This window comes from Cariama cristata, unplaced genomic scaffold (genome assembly GCF_000690535.1).
Source record: "Cariama cristata isolate BGI_N322 unplaced genomic scaffold, ASM69053v1 scaffold641, whole genome shotgun sequence".
In the NCBI taxonomy this organism is placed as follows: Eukaryota; Metazoa; Chordata; class Aves; order Cariamiformes; family Cariamidae; genus Cariama; species Cariama cristata.
Genome location: NW_009599636.1, coordinates 131,613 through 149,876, shown reverse-complemented (window position 1 = coordinate 149,876; position 18,264 = coordinate 131,613). Strand labels below are relative to the sequence as shown.

Below are 18,264 nucleotides of genomic sequence, written 5' to 3'. Positions count from 1 at the left end.
CTATCAAAACTATTTTTGACCACTCTTCATTGAATATGGAGAAATTCCTCATTTCCATCTCTTTACCCATTCCAAATAATGTAAAATAACATAAAGCTGTCACTTTAAAAATATCCTCAAAGTATTAATATTAATAGTATTAATAAATAGTAATAGTATTAATAAAACAACAAAACATTCTCCTGCACAGCTGAAGAACATGTGTTCAGTAGTTTATAATTATTTTATTATTTTTCAGTTCCCTAACAAAGACGACAATAATCTGAAGAGAACTGAAGTTATCTTGCATGTCACAGAAAAAACGGTATAGGAAGAGTTTATGTTCTATTATTAAAATACACTGCAATTACAAACCAATATGAAGTAAAAGCTTTATAACTTTTTACATAAGAAACAGAGCCCCAGCATAAAGTAAATACTTGCACCGATATACAGCTGGGTCATCAGTTGCTTCATGCCCAGATGGCTGCTCCCCTTGTCCCCCAGACCGCCAGTCTGGGGCTTACACTATGGAAGGGCAGATGTTCTCCAGGGTGGCTTCCATTTCTTCAAAGCAATATTGAAAATATTGCCGATCCTCCAAACTCACATAATTCACAGTAACCAGTACGGCATGGAGGGTGATGCTGGGGGTGTTTAGCCTGGAGAAGAGGCAGCTGAGAGGAGACCTGATCGCTCTCTACAACGACCTGAAAGGAGGGTGTAGTGAAATGGGGGTCGGTCTCTTCTCCCAGGCAACTCGTGACAGGACAAGAGGGCATGGTCTGAAACTGCGCCAGGGGAAGTTCAGGCTGGAAATGAGGAGGCATTTCTTCACAGAAAGGGTCGTTAGGTGTTGGAATGGGCTGCCCAGGGAGGTGGTGGAGTCCCCATCCCTGGAGGTGTTTAAGAAAAGACTGGACGTGGCACTTAGTGCCATGGCCTAGCTGACATGGGGGTGTGAGGGCAAAGGTTGGACTTGATGATCCCAGAGGTCTCTTCCAACCAAATGGACTCTGTGATTCTGTGAAATGCCAGTTGTAGTTCTGGCATGCTTCATTTCTTCCCTTGGTGGCATAGTTAACTACTGGGGAGTAGATTTCATAATTTGCTACTTGTACAGGGCACAAAGGAACGTATCTGTAACTCATCTAAGAAGGGACAACTATATTTATATTTATTTATATATAGAGAGAGTATAGTGGCACAAGACTACTGAGTTAACTTATGACTGTACTAATTAATCAGCGAGTATAATGATGCACAAGCATCTGGAATCCAGACTAGCACAGTCCCGTATTTCATATCCATCTTATCCACATCAAAAGGAGATCAGAGGTGAAAAGACAAGTATTCCACAGACATGTTATCCAGTGCACGGAATGACATCATCGCTTCGTTTCTATGGCATTACTTAATGCAGCGAACGAAGGGAGCCGAGTTAATGAGCAATGAGCGGTGGCGGGCCCCGGCAGAGGGCACTCGGCCCACGCCTCCCTGCAAAGCGCCTCGGTCCCCCCGCAAAGGGAATCGCATGTTTGGGGGGGCTCAGACTTCACCACAGAATGACTTATTTTTCAGCTGTTTGCTGCTTATGCAAAACCTAACAAATACTACACGTTTTCATTTGACACGTAGGAATAAATGTAAGGTTCTCCTTCACAGTATACTGCAAGGAGATTTATTTTTTAACCTGGAAAATGGAACGTGTGGGATAATTTTGCTAACCACATTGTGCAAGTAAACGCTAATCTCTTTGTACATTGTCTTCCCTTTCTTATGTATGCACTTGATGTAAGATGACCGGCTTATCTTTTTAGAAGCGTATATAACCTGGGGATATTTGTGCCTGACATTTCACGCCTGTCTGAATGACCCTCACTGACTGCCAGCAACCAAGTCCTTTCACCTGCAGTTAAGATAAAGGCTCTTGTTTCTCCAGTCAAACCTCCTTTCCCATATAGAGGAAACATCTTGCTGATAATAAAATAACATAGAATTGGCTTTATAGACAATACAAAAAAAGAAAATATACAACATATAAACAGCTATATGCACGCAGAGACATACAAGTGGCTCAGAGTAAGGTGCCGTCTGTTAGAGCCGCATCCTTACAGCTCCACTTGTGCGACACACTTGGCACCCGACCGCACAGAAGAGCAGTGCGCTGGTGTGTTGGGCAAGCCCTCCTGCCCTCTTGTTTTAGCACTGGTACCAGAAAGACAGAGCTGTTAGAGCCACGCCATCTTACCTGCAGCCTTTGGGCAGCATGCTTAGTGCCTCTTTGCCTTTTAGAGGATCTTTCTTACAGCTTACTTAAAAGTTTATTGTTATTACTAAAAGTTAATAGTCTCTGGTATTCTGTCTTTTCAGAGGGATCTAATTAGTCTCCTGTCTAGAACCTGGGCTACAGTACTGCCTAATCAGATGCCAGTTGGTGACAAGTTTCAAAGTTTTGATTCTGCACTGTAGATAATTCTGAGAACAAAAGCAAAATCATGCAGTGCAAACTATATGCTAAGAAAATCTGCTTTAAGCTTAAAGCCTGGCGTAAGAAAAGGAAAATGGAAGTGAATTATTTCAGAAAGCCTTTAGAAATGGGAATCCAAACAGAAATTATAGAAAGGAAACAGTACTTACTATTTTCTGTAAAATGATTTTTCCTATGTGGAAGTGATGCAGTTACAAAGGCAAATATCAGTTTACTCCTAATGGCTATGTCAGGGGACTAATAAACTGACTTGAAGTCTGTTCTGTGCCACAAAAATAACACAAAGATGACAAAGAGCACTGGAATGGATTCTTCTAAATAAAATACTGATGGGACAGAGGCATTATAGATATATTTCTGGAGGCATGATACTAGAACAGCACAAGCTGATGAAGGCAAAGGTTATAGAGATATTTAAACTTTCAATTATATTTCTAGTTAGACTCCAATTTCACACTGCAGTTAGTTTATACCTTAATATATATTTTACTAGGTACAAAAGTAAATAATTAATCTGAGCTACTAAGAAGATTGACAAAGAAGATATAGACCTCTTGGCTAGCTCTAGGCTATATGAAGTACGGAACACGTTCACATAGTTATGCAGATTATATCCTGCTGTTAACCAGGCATCTTATTTCTGCCTTTATTGCTCATGCGAACTGCACCTGTAATTTTGCCATTGGCTTCGGATGGAGGCTGCCAGTTAACAATTATTGTCCGAGGTTTTCCCTCTTTGCTCACCACAGTCACGTCTTTGGGAGGAGAAGTAGGAACTGCAAACAAACAAAAACCAGACTATCAGAAAGAGGTTGCCCAATTTCACTGGATATAAACAAGTAACCTCAGCACCTTTGCTTTTTATTTGTTTTACCACTGAAAAAAGGCACGTACAATAATAAAAACTCTGAATGTTCAATCTTGAAATAAATCTACCACCCTAGTGTAGCAATCTTACTGATTTACTCCATTCAACTGGCAAATGCCATCTGGTGTGGCTCATCTCCTTTCCATAAGGAGTTACCTGTTTCTAAAGCACTTCTGTCAACAGATGCTGCGATTCATGACTGAATGAGCCCATGTGTCTTCAAAAACATGGCATCTTTGTACAACTCTAACAGTTGGGGTCAATGACTTCTAACCTGAATTTCTTCGGTCATCATAAAAATTACATGAACTTGTGAAACAAATACATTTTATATGCACAGGCATATGAAATACCTCTGTATTTTCCAGGTTTGTGGTGGGACCAAGACCTAGCAATGCCAATTTGCCACTTAAATCTGAATCATAATCTGTAATTGCTGATTTACTTTATTGAAGAATTATTTGTAATTTGCAAGGAAATCTGTGCCACAGAAGCATTTGAAATCCAGAAATATTTGCTGAACACAATTGTCCAACCTTTCTCCTTGGGTTGCCAGAGAGCAAGATGGAGAGAAAGAAAGGAGGAGAAAGAACTTCCTTCTCCCATCAGCCTCCTCCTGCCTAAAATTCAGGAAATGGCACAAGTTGCTCCAGCAAAAGACTGAAATCTGAGACCTTTCTCGCTGTGAACTAAAATATCCAGCTGGGGCTTAAATTAATGGCTTTCAAATGCACAGAGCCAATGTCTCCAAAGGTGCATTAACCAGCCACAGTTTGCAATGCCACATTATGAAAAACATGAGACTTCTAATTAGGTAACTTTTAGCAAAGTAAATCCGCCTTGGTTATTTAATACCATAATAGTAACATTTAGTGCTTACAGTGCTTTCTGCATTTAAAGAGCTTTATGTATATTACCTATTAGAAATTAATCTGTACATCCTCTGAGATAGCTACCTATTATCCCTGTGCAGAACAATAGTTGGAAACCAGGGATAGCAAAGGCTCAAAAGTTACTGTAACTATTATCCCAAATACTTAAAAACATGCTCAACAGAAATGGACAGATATAAAGCACGATTCAATGCCCTACAGTAAGTTTCAGAGAAAAAAACCCAAAATATCAGGACTAGCCCATAAGAGATTCCTAATTCAGAGACTAACACTGAAGCCCGTATTTTTCTTCAGCATTAGCTGAGGAGCAAGTCCTACACAACGCTGCTACTCAAGAGTATTCAAAAATAATGAGTCACACACTCAGGAATTTGGCGAGTAATATAAATCACAAGATCTGTTACGAGAAAATACATTTAGCCTTTTTTTTTTTCATTTGCTTCCTAGTTCCCAAGCTTTTAGATCATATTTGTAAATATTCTTTACAACCACCTCGACTAGAAATTTACTTTCTATTTAAATGAAAAGAGACCACCTGTATCTTGCTTTTGCTCCTGTACTTTTCTGAGTTTCAAATTCTCTTTTAAGAATTTGATTTGTGCAACTTTTACAGTCCCTGCTCTTAGCATAGAGTGATGGATGAGATTTGCATGTGTGTCAGCAAAAATACCAAATAAAGTGTTTTAGCATGGGATGGGCATAGTAATTGGAATGGGAAAGGAGCCTCAGTGCGGGCCCGTGCTGTCACAACGGTAGCTGGCTCCACGTCACGGAATGCCCACCAAAAACTAAGACAATGATTTCAAAAGCAACTGAAGCTCACTAAGGGTTTATGGGACCTCAAAGTAAGTTAGGAGATTTCTGATTTTATCCTGGTTTTGCTTTTTCTTATGCCTTATTATAGAATATTTGGATGATCTCACTAATTCTTTGCGTGCTCGGTTTTTTTTTTTTCTGTATTTTAATTTAGCATAAGAACTACAGGTTAATTTGGATAGGCTCTTTTTTGTCCTATAATAAGAAACCTAAGCATAATAAGCAGTAAATTTAATTGCACAAAGATCATTTAACACTGCAGGATAAAAAGAGCTCATGAGGGAGGGAACTGGGGAGAGGTTCTGGACCTCGCAGTTACTCAGTGGGCCCAAGTTCCTCCCGCCGGCTACAAACCCTTCTCTGTTCTGTACATTGCGAGTGCAGCACCTCTACAGCACCTCTACAGCCTCATGCACTTCCTACTCTGTAATAATTATCATCGTAACTATAGCAAATTTTAATCATTATTTGCTAAAGTATTTTCTTTGTATTTGCTATTAATGTGCTCTTTCTGAGACTTTCAAGTATAGCCTTCTTTATTCTCTCCTGTCCATGAACTGTGGTACATTATTCATTACTTCTCTGTAATTTGATGTAAATTCTTTTGCATGCAATCATCCCTTTGAATTTTGAAGTATGTTGTTGTTTTTTAATCAGAATTTCTGAATAAACTATAAAGAAAAGAACCCCCCAGCAAGTGTTCATCAGCACAATGATTTCAAATACATGCTTTCCATCCTCCTGAATCCTGGCAGACTCGACTTTATTCATCTCATCTGGAATGTTGGCCCTTCCAGAAAGACAGGAAGGAGTACCTAATTCAAAAGTTGTTCCATGTGCTGTCATACTCCAGGTACTTGATCTTCGACCTTTAGTCACCATCACGGAGAATTCATACAAGGTATTTGGTTTTAACCCAGTCACTAAATAGCTCAAAGTGGTCGCATTTGCAGTCTGAAAGAAAAACAAAGAGTCAGTAACTTCTGAACTGAAAACCATCAATCACCAGCTCTCAAACACCCTTGTCTCAGGTAAGTGTTTAAAACATTTTAGCATCACTACATTTTCATAACCACGGTCATTAATTCTGTAATATTTTTGCTCTGTCATGCAAATTCATTAATCAAGTATTAGTGTGCACTTATTTTATCCTAAACTAGAAATTCTTTCTGCAGTCAGCAAAAGCATTTAACAGCAGTCAACTACAAATTTAAAAAAAAAAAAAAAAAAAAGGCAATACAAGGTCCAGGGCACACTTGTTATGCAGCAGGCTAAATCCCTGTCTGCTTGGGGGGGGCTTAATTTATAGCATTTCATTAACTGATGTGGCTAGGGAAAACAATGAAGCACAGCTAACGGTAACAGTCCTTCTTGAAATCTGTATCTGCCTTCCAAATTCCTGTTAGAATTTTCAGTAAATTTTTAACATGCTTAAAAAAAAAAAAAATCAACTGAAAGTCTGAAGGTACAGGTGCCGAGACTTGAAGATAATGAAGCTTTACTAATATGTAGATTTTTTGCAGAAAAAATGGTTATCTAGGATTGCACACTGAAACTACACATGGTTTATAGTGGAATTTGTAACACAGCCATTTAGCTAGAATTTTTGACTTTCTGGTTAAAATATCTGGTATTTGTTATACAAGACTTGAACACGAACAGAATGTACTTAAGGCCTATGAAAAAAAAAGATAGATAGATATATCTACATATATGTATATTCCTTACCTTGACCTACAGCAATCTAAACATAGAATTGAAGAGTGAGTTGTTTTAATATTTGACAGGGCCATACAACAAGTGTATACAACTACCGCCTTCAGGAAACGACTCTTTTCAGGTAATTAATTTTCAAGGAAAAGGCATGTTTCTTGAAGACTTTATGAATAATATAGTCCAAATTCTGCAAAGAAAACCCTTGTCTCTCAAGTATCAGTGACAGCTTTTTTTTTACCCCAGGTGAAAATTCAGAAAACTGTCAGCCAAGTGATACTTAGATTTGTACAAAATGTTTTGCTTGTTCACAGACATGCATTTTGCCAGTTAGACATCACAGGGGTGGACAGACAACAAAGACGACATAAAACTAATTAAAATAAAATCCTCCATTAACTTTAAACCTGTACTTGATATAAACTCAGCATAGTTTCAACATAAATGTGATTATGGCGGAATGGTTCAAACATTAGTTAGTGACAAATTACAATGAAGCAAAGCTTGATTGAGCACAACCTCCCTAGTAAAGGAGGGGAGCGAAGACCTTTGGCCGGGACAATTGCGTCATGACAAGAACAAAGGAGAAATCCTTCCCTAGCATGTTGCATGATGAGCTGACTTACCCCCTGAAAGACACACCATTTCTTCCTCTCCAGAATACTGACAGAAATTCCTAACAGCATTTAAGCATTCGGTTCTGTTTATAGTACTTTTTAGCTCCTAGCTGCAGTCATCTGTGGCAGCTGGAGTCCTTTTTACAGGTTAAAGTTGTATTTTTCATCTATAGCTTTGAAACTTCGTATTTTTTCTTTTCACTGTATGAATGTAAATGACACATGAAAGGCTAAACTGGAGTGTTAGACTTCTCTGCTTTCCTCATTTTTTAACACCATTTACTGTTTTTAAGATCACAACATATCTCGTGGCACTAAACCCCGCTCACCTACTAGAAATAAACTTCATAAATATTACCCTGTAAAATTTATTTTCCTTTTATACAGTCCTAAAAGATCTAAGTTAAGATTTAATATTTGAGCTTATGCTTGAGAGCACACTGATAAATCACAGGTAGGCTGTGAGTAGGACAACTCTGCTCCACCAACAAAGATTCTTTGAAAAACGCTCTCTGATTCATATTAGTGAAACTACACCGTTCAAAGCACAGTGGAGTCTTTTAGCTTCAGGAACTGTATCACATGTGTTCCTGTGTTTATACACTCTAGATTGACACAACTCCTATACAAATTTCAGAAAATAAGGCTCCTTAAGGTGGAACCTCTTAACTTGTCTTTGAAGCCCGCAGCATCTTCTTTTAATAACATTTTGTGGATGTCAGTGTAGCAGCGGGGAGCAAACGTAGAAAATATGAACGAACTATATCAACATCCAATTTACTGACAAGAGGGATGATGAGACAACACTGTGTTGAACAGATGTAGCTTTGGATACTAGAGAACTGACACAAAGATAAAATTTCTGTGTGCAAGGCTGCTTAACGGAGAAGCTCCGATGCAATTGGGTGAACAGCCTCAAAACACGCAATAAATAACAAAGCTGCTAGAGATGGCCATGACAAACAATCTACTAGCTCATACTTAATAAAGTTACCAAAAACATGACTGAAATGCAGCAGCTTATTGAACAGCACCGCTGAAAAGAGGTTTTACCTTTCTTAAAATAAACAATTGTTATTGTCCAACAGCATAGTACAGAATTTATGATTGAAACAAAGAAAGAAAAGCAGGATGCGATGCGAGTTCTCCAAACGTCATGCATGGGTTAAAAATAATTAGAGCAAATATTCTCAAACTTGTGTCCTTTCAGGCAAATGCTTTTTCCAGTGAGTGATTTTGAACTATATTCCATCATTACATATTATTTTTGGTCCACAATAAAACTTCTTGACCACTGGCCACTAGCACCAAGAACGGTGGGAGTATTTCATTTACCACTGAGGGTGGGTTTCTTTAAGCATTTAACTAATGAAACTGCAGCATTATATAAATCACTCCCAAGATATCCTCTGCACATGACTTAGGAATGTGGGCTCATAAATAACTTGCCTTTAGAGGAAGAACACACATATATACATCTTTTCATTTCAATAAAAAAAAAATCTGGTTTGTAACAAGATTGCTCTGCAAGAGCATAAAGGGAGCTCCACTAGCTGCATATTTTAACAACCATTTCCTTTGAGTCTCATTTCAAATGTGAAATTTGAAGTCAGCATTTTTGAGGCCTCCAGATAACCCTGAAAATTAAAAAAAAAATAATCCAACCAACCAAATAAAAAAATCCAAACCAATAAACCCAACTCCAAATCTAGTCTCCAAATCAAAACAGTAGATGAAAATCAAGGAAGGCAGGGATATCATAAAGTTATTGTTATGTATTTTGCACCCATTCAGTTCCCAAAGGAAAGGTTCACTGTCAACTTCGTATGAACCATAAAGGTTGTAAAAGGAAACTTAAAACCATCAAGGTAAATATTTTCCCTGCATGACTCAACCCACAAATTCAGATTCTTCCGCTAAGTGGAGAGAAGCTATTAGTACCATATACCTTATTAATGCATTATTGGTTCCTCGAAAGGTAAGCCCACATCTCTCATACAAAGCGATCGTGTCAGGATGAAGTATAAAATAGAAAGTATAAAATTGTCACCATGCCCATGGTTCCACAGCAGAATGTAATTCTGGAAGTGTTTGCCTGCCTCCCCCAAGTCAGCTCTTCCATTCACTCACACACAACGCCCCATCTCAATCTCTTTCACACACATATGCAAAAGAGAGCACAAAAACAACTACTTCCACTACACCTAGAAGAACCTTTGAAGCAATGATTTAACTGAGCAGTACTGATGCAAACTCAGCCCAGGCATCTCAAAAAAAACTGTGCACACCTCTATCCTGTTTTCTAAGCACTTGTCCTGACTCTCAGCTTTCCCTTAACCCTGACTCAGACATGAAACTTCTCACTGAAGTAATGTGGCTATGTTAGCGCTGTTGAAACTCCAATACCTTGTACTTCGTATTTGCAGGAATATTGGTTTTCCAGCGAACTGTGTAGTAGCGAGCATCTGTGATCTTCTGGTTCTTTGGCAGAGAGTTGTCTGCCCAAGTGATCCGTATGGTGTCATGACTCAGAATGGAAGCCTGAACTCCCACCGGTGGCATCATGGGAGATGGATCTGGCACTGGAGTGTATGGAGCATTAATAACAAACAAATCAACCTCGGAAGTGTCTAGGGAATTGATGGGTAAAAAGTAGTGTATTATAATTAAAAAGGGAGACGGTGGCATTTTAATGTAAATAAAAACAAAAAAGGGGAAATGCAGGGTAGTACAATGAAATGAGAGGTGAGAAATGGAGAAAAAGAGAGAAAAGCCAGAGTTAATACGTGACATAAGACTGGCTAATAAAATTACTCTTGCATTGTGTTCCCTTCTTAAGACAGTGGGACAACATATATATGCTAATATATATACCTAATCGTATTAGTGTTCAGCACATTCAACCATGGCCTAAGAACCCCAAACATGCAGTAATTTTAACTTTGACTTTATTTGCCTCAGAATGCCCATTGATTCCTTTTCCAGAAAACAACGAGGCGAAAAACGAGCTGGACTTCTCGATGGGTAAATGTCACTTCATAAAAATTACAAGGAGCTCCCAGCACCTTTTAAAGAATGTTAATGGCCATCAAGTTCTGAGTATCATACACATTTCCAATAACTGAAGAAACCGCAATTCCAATGTCCTCTATATAATCTATAAGAATTCCTGCTCTTCAGAAGACTAAAACAAACAGAAGTGTTAAAGTCTACACAAAATAACTCAGTAATGTCAACAGTCTAGTAGGGAGCACAGTGAGCCACAGCATAGTAATAGCTCACTTGCAAACAAATTTCTCTGCTTAAAATCTTTTATTAATGTATTACAAAACAAAAAAAAATGCCAAGAACTTGTTTCGTCTAAGTGACAGCAGACTGAGACTTAGACAAAGAAAATGCAGGCATTGTATTCAAAATCTCAGTGTAAAAGACCCCCCCAAAAAAAATTCTGTACTTGTTCATAAAAAACAAAATAAGGGCCATGCCTTTAGAACTGTACCCACTCAATTTGTGCTAACATAATGGTAACTTTTTGAATAAGAACATCTATAAGTAGTTGAAAGGTGGGTTTTGTAATTTAAAAATGAAACCAATTTTAGGTGGTTTAATAAACAGATGAAACGTGAGGCAATCACTGAAACAGTAAGGCCAATCAGTTAAAACAAACGGAGTGTACCTGAGGACACTGAAAAACAAGACTCTTGCATATCACCACATTTCCAGCTGCTGTGCACGGTAACAATTTTCAGCTGTGCAGAACTGAAAAGCCGCCCCCCGCCTTTACCTGAGTGAGGCCTGGTCACCGCGCTCTCATAGAGAGGGATTCCTTCACCAACGTTGTTAAATGCTTTCAGAGTTATGACATAGTGGGAGCTTGGGTCTACAGGGAAAAAATAAATACCTTTTTAGGGCAAGCTGTTAGTGAATCCTACTTTCTGCTTCTCCATATTCTCTTTGTTCAGAAATTTATTTTTAACTGAAATACATGAAATAGCTAGGCTAAATTTGAATTGAGGAAGTCTCCATACAGACCTTCTGTTAGTGTTCGACAGTTCTCATACAGCGGAAGTCTATAGTCACAGCAAATCTACCTTACGTACAGTCAAAACAGTAGGGAGGAAAAATATTTTTAAATGAACATTTTAAGTTGCTCTACTATGAAATTACTCAAAACTCCAATTTTATGGAACTTCTCAACAGCTCGCAATACTAATATTTATTTTGCTTTCAGGGTATTTTAAATTCTGTGGAGGGTTGAATCTATATTTTTCTTTTAAAGTAGATGCCACTGTACCTTGGTGACATTTTAGTCTCTTTTTTGCCTGAAGCCACCTGTTCTGCAGCTCCAGAAGGAGAATAAGGGAATGCTGCTCAGCAGGAGAGTTTTTGTAATAAGTGTTGAAGGGCAAGCATCAAATTAAAATGCACTCTGCTTCAAACTCAGTGAATGTAGGATTCTCAAATTTTTTATTCCTCTGCCTCTATCATCAGAAAATTGAGTTTATTTGAAATTTACCAACAGTTTGGCATCTGGGATAATATCTGAATAACGAAAAAGATCCTCTTAAAAACATGCATAGAGTTTTATTTATTTATAATACTATGATTAGAAAAGAGTAACATAAATGAGAGGTAGAACTTGGGCACTGATGTTAATTCACTTTCCTCACCTAAGTTTTCAATGGTGTAGTATCTCTGTTTATAGTCCACCTTGATGGTCTGCGCATGAGGACTGCCAATGCCATACCCTATAGCATAGCCTCTCACCACGATGTTCTGGTTTTCAGGTGGAGTCCAGCTTACTACAATACTGGTGACAAGCGGACGAACATGTAAGGAACTTGGAACTTCAGGAACACGAGTTTCTGTTAAAGAAGAATGGTGGATTTCAAGGATTTCTCTTAAATAAAGGTAATTACATGAAAAGCTATGAGCTAGTAAGGTCAAATGTAGCATTTCTACTCTGCATCTGTACTGAAGTGAGTGCGCTCCAAAGGAGAGCACTTTATTATACAAGAAAGAGCAAAGAACTCTAATAAGGAGAAGAAAATTAACATAGTTCTGTATACTAATATATTTTAATAGATCCTCTCTTTAAAAGAAAGAACAGTCATTCTGAGGAAGAGTATCAGACTTGCTTCAAGGCAGATTTTTTTGATGTTTCTGTATGTTCTTTCCAACTTGTAATTTTTCAAAATATGCATTAATCAAGTCCTTCACCCCACAAAGCAATCCACTTTTAGTTCCATCATATTACTTACTTGTGGGCATTAAACTTATTATATTGAAAACACACTGATGATAAAAGAAAGGTTCCCGAGCTCTTTGTGGGATTAAATAGAATACTCCAAAGCTCTAAGAACTGTCAGTAAACTGGATATTACACGTGCTGCAAAGGTTTCTTCTGATTTGTCCTACACTTGTCACTATTTAAATCCTTGAGTCTCTTTAACATAATTCACAAAATAGATGCAGGGACTACACAACCGTACAAGATCAAAAAATACTCATAGAGTCCACATCAAATGTTCAAACCCTACCTCCACAAGTCCCACAAATCTCATCACAACCCAACAGAGAGATGGAATGTGGATCCCTAATAACAGAAGGACTCCCACAATGTGTCACTGTAATCCCCTAATGTTTTTACTTAAAGGTTTTTTCCCCCATTGTTGATTACAACTTAAAAGCAATCTAAAAGCACAACTGTACCTACTAGTGTCCATACCTTTGTTTTAACTTCTCAAAAATTAAATAAGTACTTTTGTCAGGCCACTGGAGCCTGCCGTATGACGACAGATTATAAATAATTCTGTGCTACAGTAAGCTGAGTCCCCCACTCTGAAATAAAATCAGTTCAGAGAGTTCCGCTTCCTGCAGGGACTTCATTTTAATGAAACATGCTGCATTTATCTAAAACCATTTAATAAAGCACCACAACAGGATTATCTGGATCATAATATGCGATTGGCCTGCTAGCCCAGCGAGTTTATGGTCTCCAGCTGACACAGCTGATCAATTAAAGTTCACAATCATTAAATACAGAACAGCTACAGAATTGCAATATAAGAAATGACATTTTCAACTGCACAGAAGTTAGTTCACTGGGGATAAACTTTCTACAACTGTTTAACACCTCTTGCATATGCGCTCCTGGTGGGACTTGCACCAGCTCTGCAAAATTACACAGTTCTCCTAACACTAAATTGTAACAGTCTGGCTCCCATTTAACATTGATGACACTATAAAGTGATTTTTTTTTTCTATCCAAATTCAAAAAGCAGTCATGGAATAAAATGGAATTATGCCTTATGTGTCTATTGAACCTGAGAAATTAAAACTAGCCATAAATACATTTGCATGGTATTAAAATTATCCACATGAGCTTACTGAAGAAAGAAAAGCAAAAAATATACATCTTCTTTCCAGTGTGCACATATGCAAATACCTCAGACATGTATACAGAATGATATGAACACCATGTTACATTGTCTTAACTGTGAATTTTTATTACTTTATTCATTGTAAAGAATATGCATAAAGAAAGTTAGACTTCCTGCAAGGACTGCAACAGTCCAATCTGAAAAAAATTACAATGACAAAACACAGAATGAAAAGGTTCTTTTCTTCTCCCTCCTTCTGCCCCATTTAAATTTAAACCTGATGCTATCCTCTAGCAAAGTACTGTTAACTTTAATTCAAAAGCAGAGTACATTTTCATTACCTTGTGTAAGTGCTGCCTACTTACAGAGCTCTACTTCAGTTTGGGGAACTAGTGGTTTCTCAAAGCTGCAAGGTTGTGTCATATCCAGTTAGAGGAAGACAGACATACAGCTGAAAGTAATTTCAACTCTAAAAAGTAATTTTAAATAACTACAAAACTGAACTCTACTGTTAACACTGGCTTTTGCGCTGTTCTTGATTAAGCAACGGAGAGTAAGTAATAAGAGGACAAGTGTTAAGTTGAGCATCAACTTTGCATAACACAAAGATTGAAGCACGGGCTCTCAAGGGCTTTAATCAGCTGACTGTTGAAGCAATCTTCCAACAGTGCAGTGCAAATATTGAAGCTCTCTCATTATTCTGTCTCCCAGCTGCCAGTGTAACTGAATTTCAAGCCACACAGATGTGAAAGACATTACTGGATCCAGCGGCATTAAGCTAGAATGACCCTCCAGCTACTTTAAGAAAGCCAACAGGGAGACTGGCCTGCAAAAAGCGTAAGGAAACTTGTGTGCAACAGCATTAAATAAACGCTTTTCTGAAATAGGAACAGCCTACCCAGAACCACCAGCTCCATGTAGGCAGTTCCAAAGAGATTCACCCCAGCCATCCTTTTACAAACAGCCCTTTTCTTCCATTTTAATTGCTTTTAGTCAGACTCTGGGAAATGCTGACAAATTTGCTTATTTGAATTCTACAAGAATCAAGTTCCCACTTGCAAATTATTCTAGTGTAGTAAATACCAAACATCTGGACCAACTATTAAAGGTCAATATTTTTCACAGAACATTTTCTACTTTTATTGTTGAACTCTACATTGGAAAAACAAGATATTAACATGGCTCTGTATACCATATATCATGAATCTATGGATTCGGTGGAAGAGACTTAATTTCTGATGGAAGATATGGTCTATACTAGTTTACCGCTGCCGAAAATATAAATCAATCTCACTTTTCTTCTAAAGTGGCAAAATCAGAATTACTGTGGGTGAAACATTCTCTTTAGAAAGAGTCAAAGCAAAAAAAAACAAAAATACACCAAACCAAAAAAAAGCAGAAAAAAAAAAAAAAACCAAAACGAAAAAATTTTTAAGAAAGCATGGTACCAATGAAGCACAGTGGTGAGACTGCAAAGGTCTATGGGCAACAACAACGTTTTCCACTGTTTCTTTCCTACTGTGGCCTCTCTCTCACATTTGACAAAGTTTACAACTCCAGGTCTGCCCACACTGCAGCCAACAGGACCACATCAGTGGTAGTCAATCAAGCGTACCATATCTCCGAATATCAAATCACCACTCGGACCTCTTTGAGGCATACTTCAGTGGTTTCATTAGCATAACTTGGGTGCTACATAAATACACAATCACTACTTTACTTCCCTAAAGGAAAACAGTCCTCCTATCTCAGCTTCATAGCATGTAAACCCCTGCATAATTAACAAGATGAATTTTATTACAATATAAAAATGGAGCCATTATTATTGTTATATATTATTATTTCAATATTGCATCACTGACATTGTCATTCATAACTGGGTATTTCTTAGCAGAAAAAACAGTGCCAACATACAGTACTAGAAAGTGTAGAAGCAGGGTTTAATTTCAAGCCATTTTATTGACTTGCCACAAATTTTATATTAAAATAGAAATAGAAACTAATTTAACTTAATCCTAAATAAAGCACATTGTACAATTAGAATACAGTAAAAACAATCAAGTTGGCCTTTAAAAAAGGCAATCAAACTTTAGTGTGCCCTGCCCATGAATTCTAATGTTTCTGATGTCACAAATATGCTCACACTGATGACCTTACCATCTAGATCACTCTCAAACGTTTCTGCTGATATCCAGTCGGTAGCTGGTCCAGTACCATTAACAGTCAAGGCAGCTACTCGGAAGCTGTATTCTGTACCTCGTTCAAGACCTGAGAGACAAAGGGTACCCAAGATATCAAAACAGGAATTCCAACTGTGAGTGCACGAATCGCAGTTCCTAATTAAAATACAGGTATAACCTGACCGTAAAAAGCCTTTCACCCCACTATTGCCACTTCAGCATAACATGAGGTCGGGAAAGAAAAGAGCACTACACAGCGCGGGTCCGGTAAGGAAGCTGACACCAATTAGGGTGTAACAGCTAAAATGTGACCGCAGACCCCCAGGGCTGGGACCCTCTGCAGACTGTCCTTGTGGGCTCCTGGAAGAGACTGTGAGGTACTCTTTGCAGCCAGCTTTAATTTCTGGCTATTAATTAGACTGAAGTACAGAACCACCCACATCCGTAATAAAACCTAGATGTAGAATCTAGACAGCGAGCGACCAAACTGTGCAAACAGTTTGCTTCTAAGAGTGTATAGTCAATAATTAAAGCAGTATGAAAAGGCACTCAAAATTTGATACATGGAACTTCTTAAACAGGTTTTGTTGCTGGCAAAAACCTACTCTAGTTACAGGCACATACCAACTCCTACTCTGTGAGCAAAGTGAAGCTTACTGAGTCACAGCTGGAGTTTCTGAGAACAAATCAAAACAACTTGTTAAAAAGTACTGGTAAGTAATGCTAAAAAGTATGCTAAGTAATGTACTAGACTGGATTTTTTTAAGTGTACAAAATAAAGAGAGGCTGTATTACATTCACACCAGAAAGAAGGAAAAAGGTTGATGTCAGTGAAGCTAGGTGGGATGATTTGCGCAGATCCCTGCGCAGTTCCTAGGGCTCTGAGTTGGGCTTGTCGGTGAGCATGGCAAGACAGAGCACACCGACATTACATCCACAGGCAAACAGGTGAGTCTGCCAAACACCAGCCAGACTCCGTTTCTTTGGCATCCTTCTCCATATGTTTATTTCTGGCATTTGGGCAGACACAATGAGCTCAGGACCATCTTCTCCATGCAACCCCTATGCCTTTCATAAATGTTTTAAAAGGACTTGTCCAGTCCACATAGCAAATCACTGGCAAAATTAGGGCTAGAAAACAGGTCACTAGACTTCAGTTACCACTAGCCAGCCCACACTACCTCATAACCTACAAACACACATTTTATGTGTCTTCATTTTTTCTTCCAAGGCAAAAACCCTACACAAACCTGTCTCTGAGCCTCAGCCCACTAGAAGCACCTAAAAACTCCCGTCTGATAACAACAAATGCTTACAAATAATAGCTCACCTTCAATTAGCTGAAAAAGCTGGGTCCCACCAATGCTCTCTGTTACATCGCTCTTGCGGGACACTTTCCGGTAGCGAATTTTGTAGCCGGTGATTTGTCCGCTGTGTGTCCCCGCAGGAGGGGGCTGCCAGTGTAGCATGATGCTCTGTGGAAGGTAGAACATCATTACAAAGTCATCGTCTCCCATGCAGCCAGAGAAACTACTCTAGTGCTAATACTTCATGAAACACAAGACAGAAAGACATGCATACAGAAAATACTGCTTTTTCATCTAGTAAACCATAGGCTATAAGTAAAAAGTAAAACCCCTATGATTCAGCAGCAGCCCAGGTCACACCTGTGCCTATAGAAGTTCACCTCAAAGCACTCCAATCCTATTAGGCGTTCTGATTCCAATTTCACAATGGCCCCTTGGGTTTCCCTTTCATTTTGCTCAGGTTATCTTAAGATACAGTTTACTTGAGGATCTATCTTTAAGAACTGGTATTTTCTCTAAAGGGTACAAGTTATCTGAACTGTAGTTTATATGCATGAACCTATTTATTTTTAATCATTATGGCAGTAGAAGGTGGTATTTGGAAAAAAGTTTTTAGAAAGGGCTTTTTAAAAAACCTCCAATCATAATCACTAAAGTCATAATGACCAAGTATGTAATTTTCTCTTTTAAAGTGCCCAGGACACTATAAACATGCATATATGTGCACACACACTGTAAATAGTTAATCAACAGGAACACATTCGAGCTCTGGTGCTTCAGGCTTCTGTGCCTGATTAAACCTCTTTCATAATTAGCCTCTATGCTTTGGGGCCTGGTCACTGTCTTCATTGCATTCCATTATGTACAATCCACAACCGGACTGGAGTTTCTGATGCTTCAAGCCCCATGTTCAGATATTCTCCTGTTGGGCAACTCATACACAAATAGCTGAAAAGCAGCATGGTAGAAATAAAACCCAAAGCAGTTCTAAAATTTGGTCGATCTGGGACCCACCAA

The 18,264-nt window shown here is 38.4% G+C and overlaps 1 protein-coding gene across 2 annotated transcripts in view; it reads right to left on the bottom strand.

The window, feature by feature from the left end:
* The window catches only part of NEO1 (neogenin 1), a 146,853-nt gene that overhangs the window by 20,477 nt on the left and 108,112 nt on the right, over window positions 1-18,264 (bottom strand). The window contains exons 12-18 of one of the 2 annotated variants that reach the window (XM_009709741.1): window positions 17,271-17,415; window positions 15,918-16,028; window positions 12,048-12,242; window positions 11,162-11,257; window positions 9,784-10,007; window positions 5,863-6,001; window positions 3,139-3,246 (exon numbers count right to left, since the gene is read on the bottom strand). In XM_009709741.1, the coding sequence (XP_009708043.1) occupies window positions 3,139-3,246; window positions 5,863-6,001; window positions 9,784-10,007; window positions 11,162-11,257; window positions 12,048-12,242; window positions 15,918-16,028; window positions 17,271-17,415 (1,018 nt within the window). The remainder of the gene's footprint in view (window positions 1-3,138; window positions 3,247-5,862; window positions 6,002-9,783; window positions 10,008-11,161; window positions 11,258-12,047; window positions 12,243-15,917; window positions 16,029-17,270; window positions 17,416-18,264) is intronic. The other variant, XM_009709742.1, reaches the window with a different exon arrangement.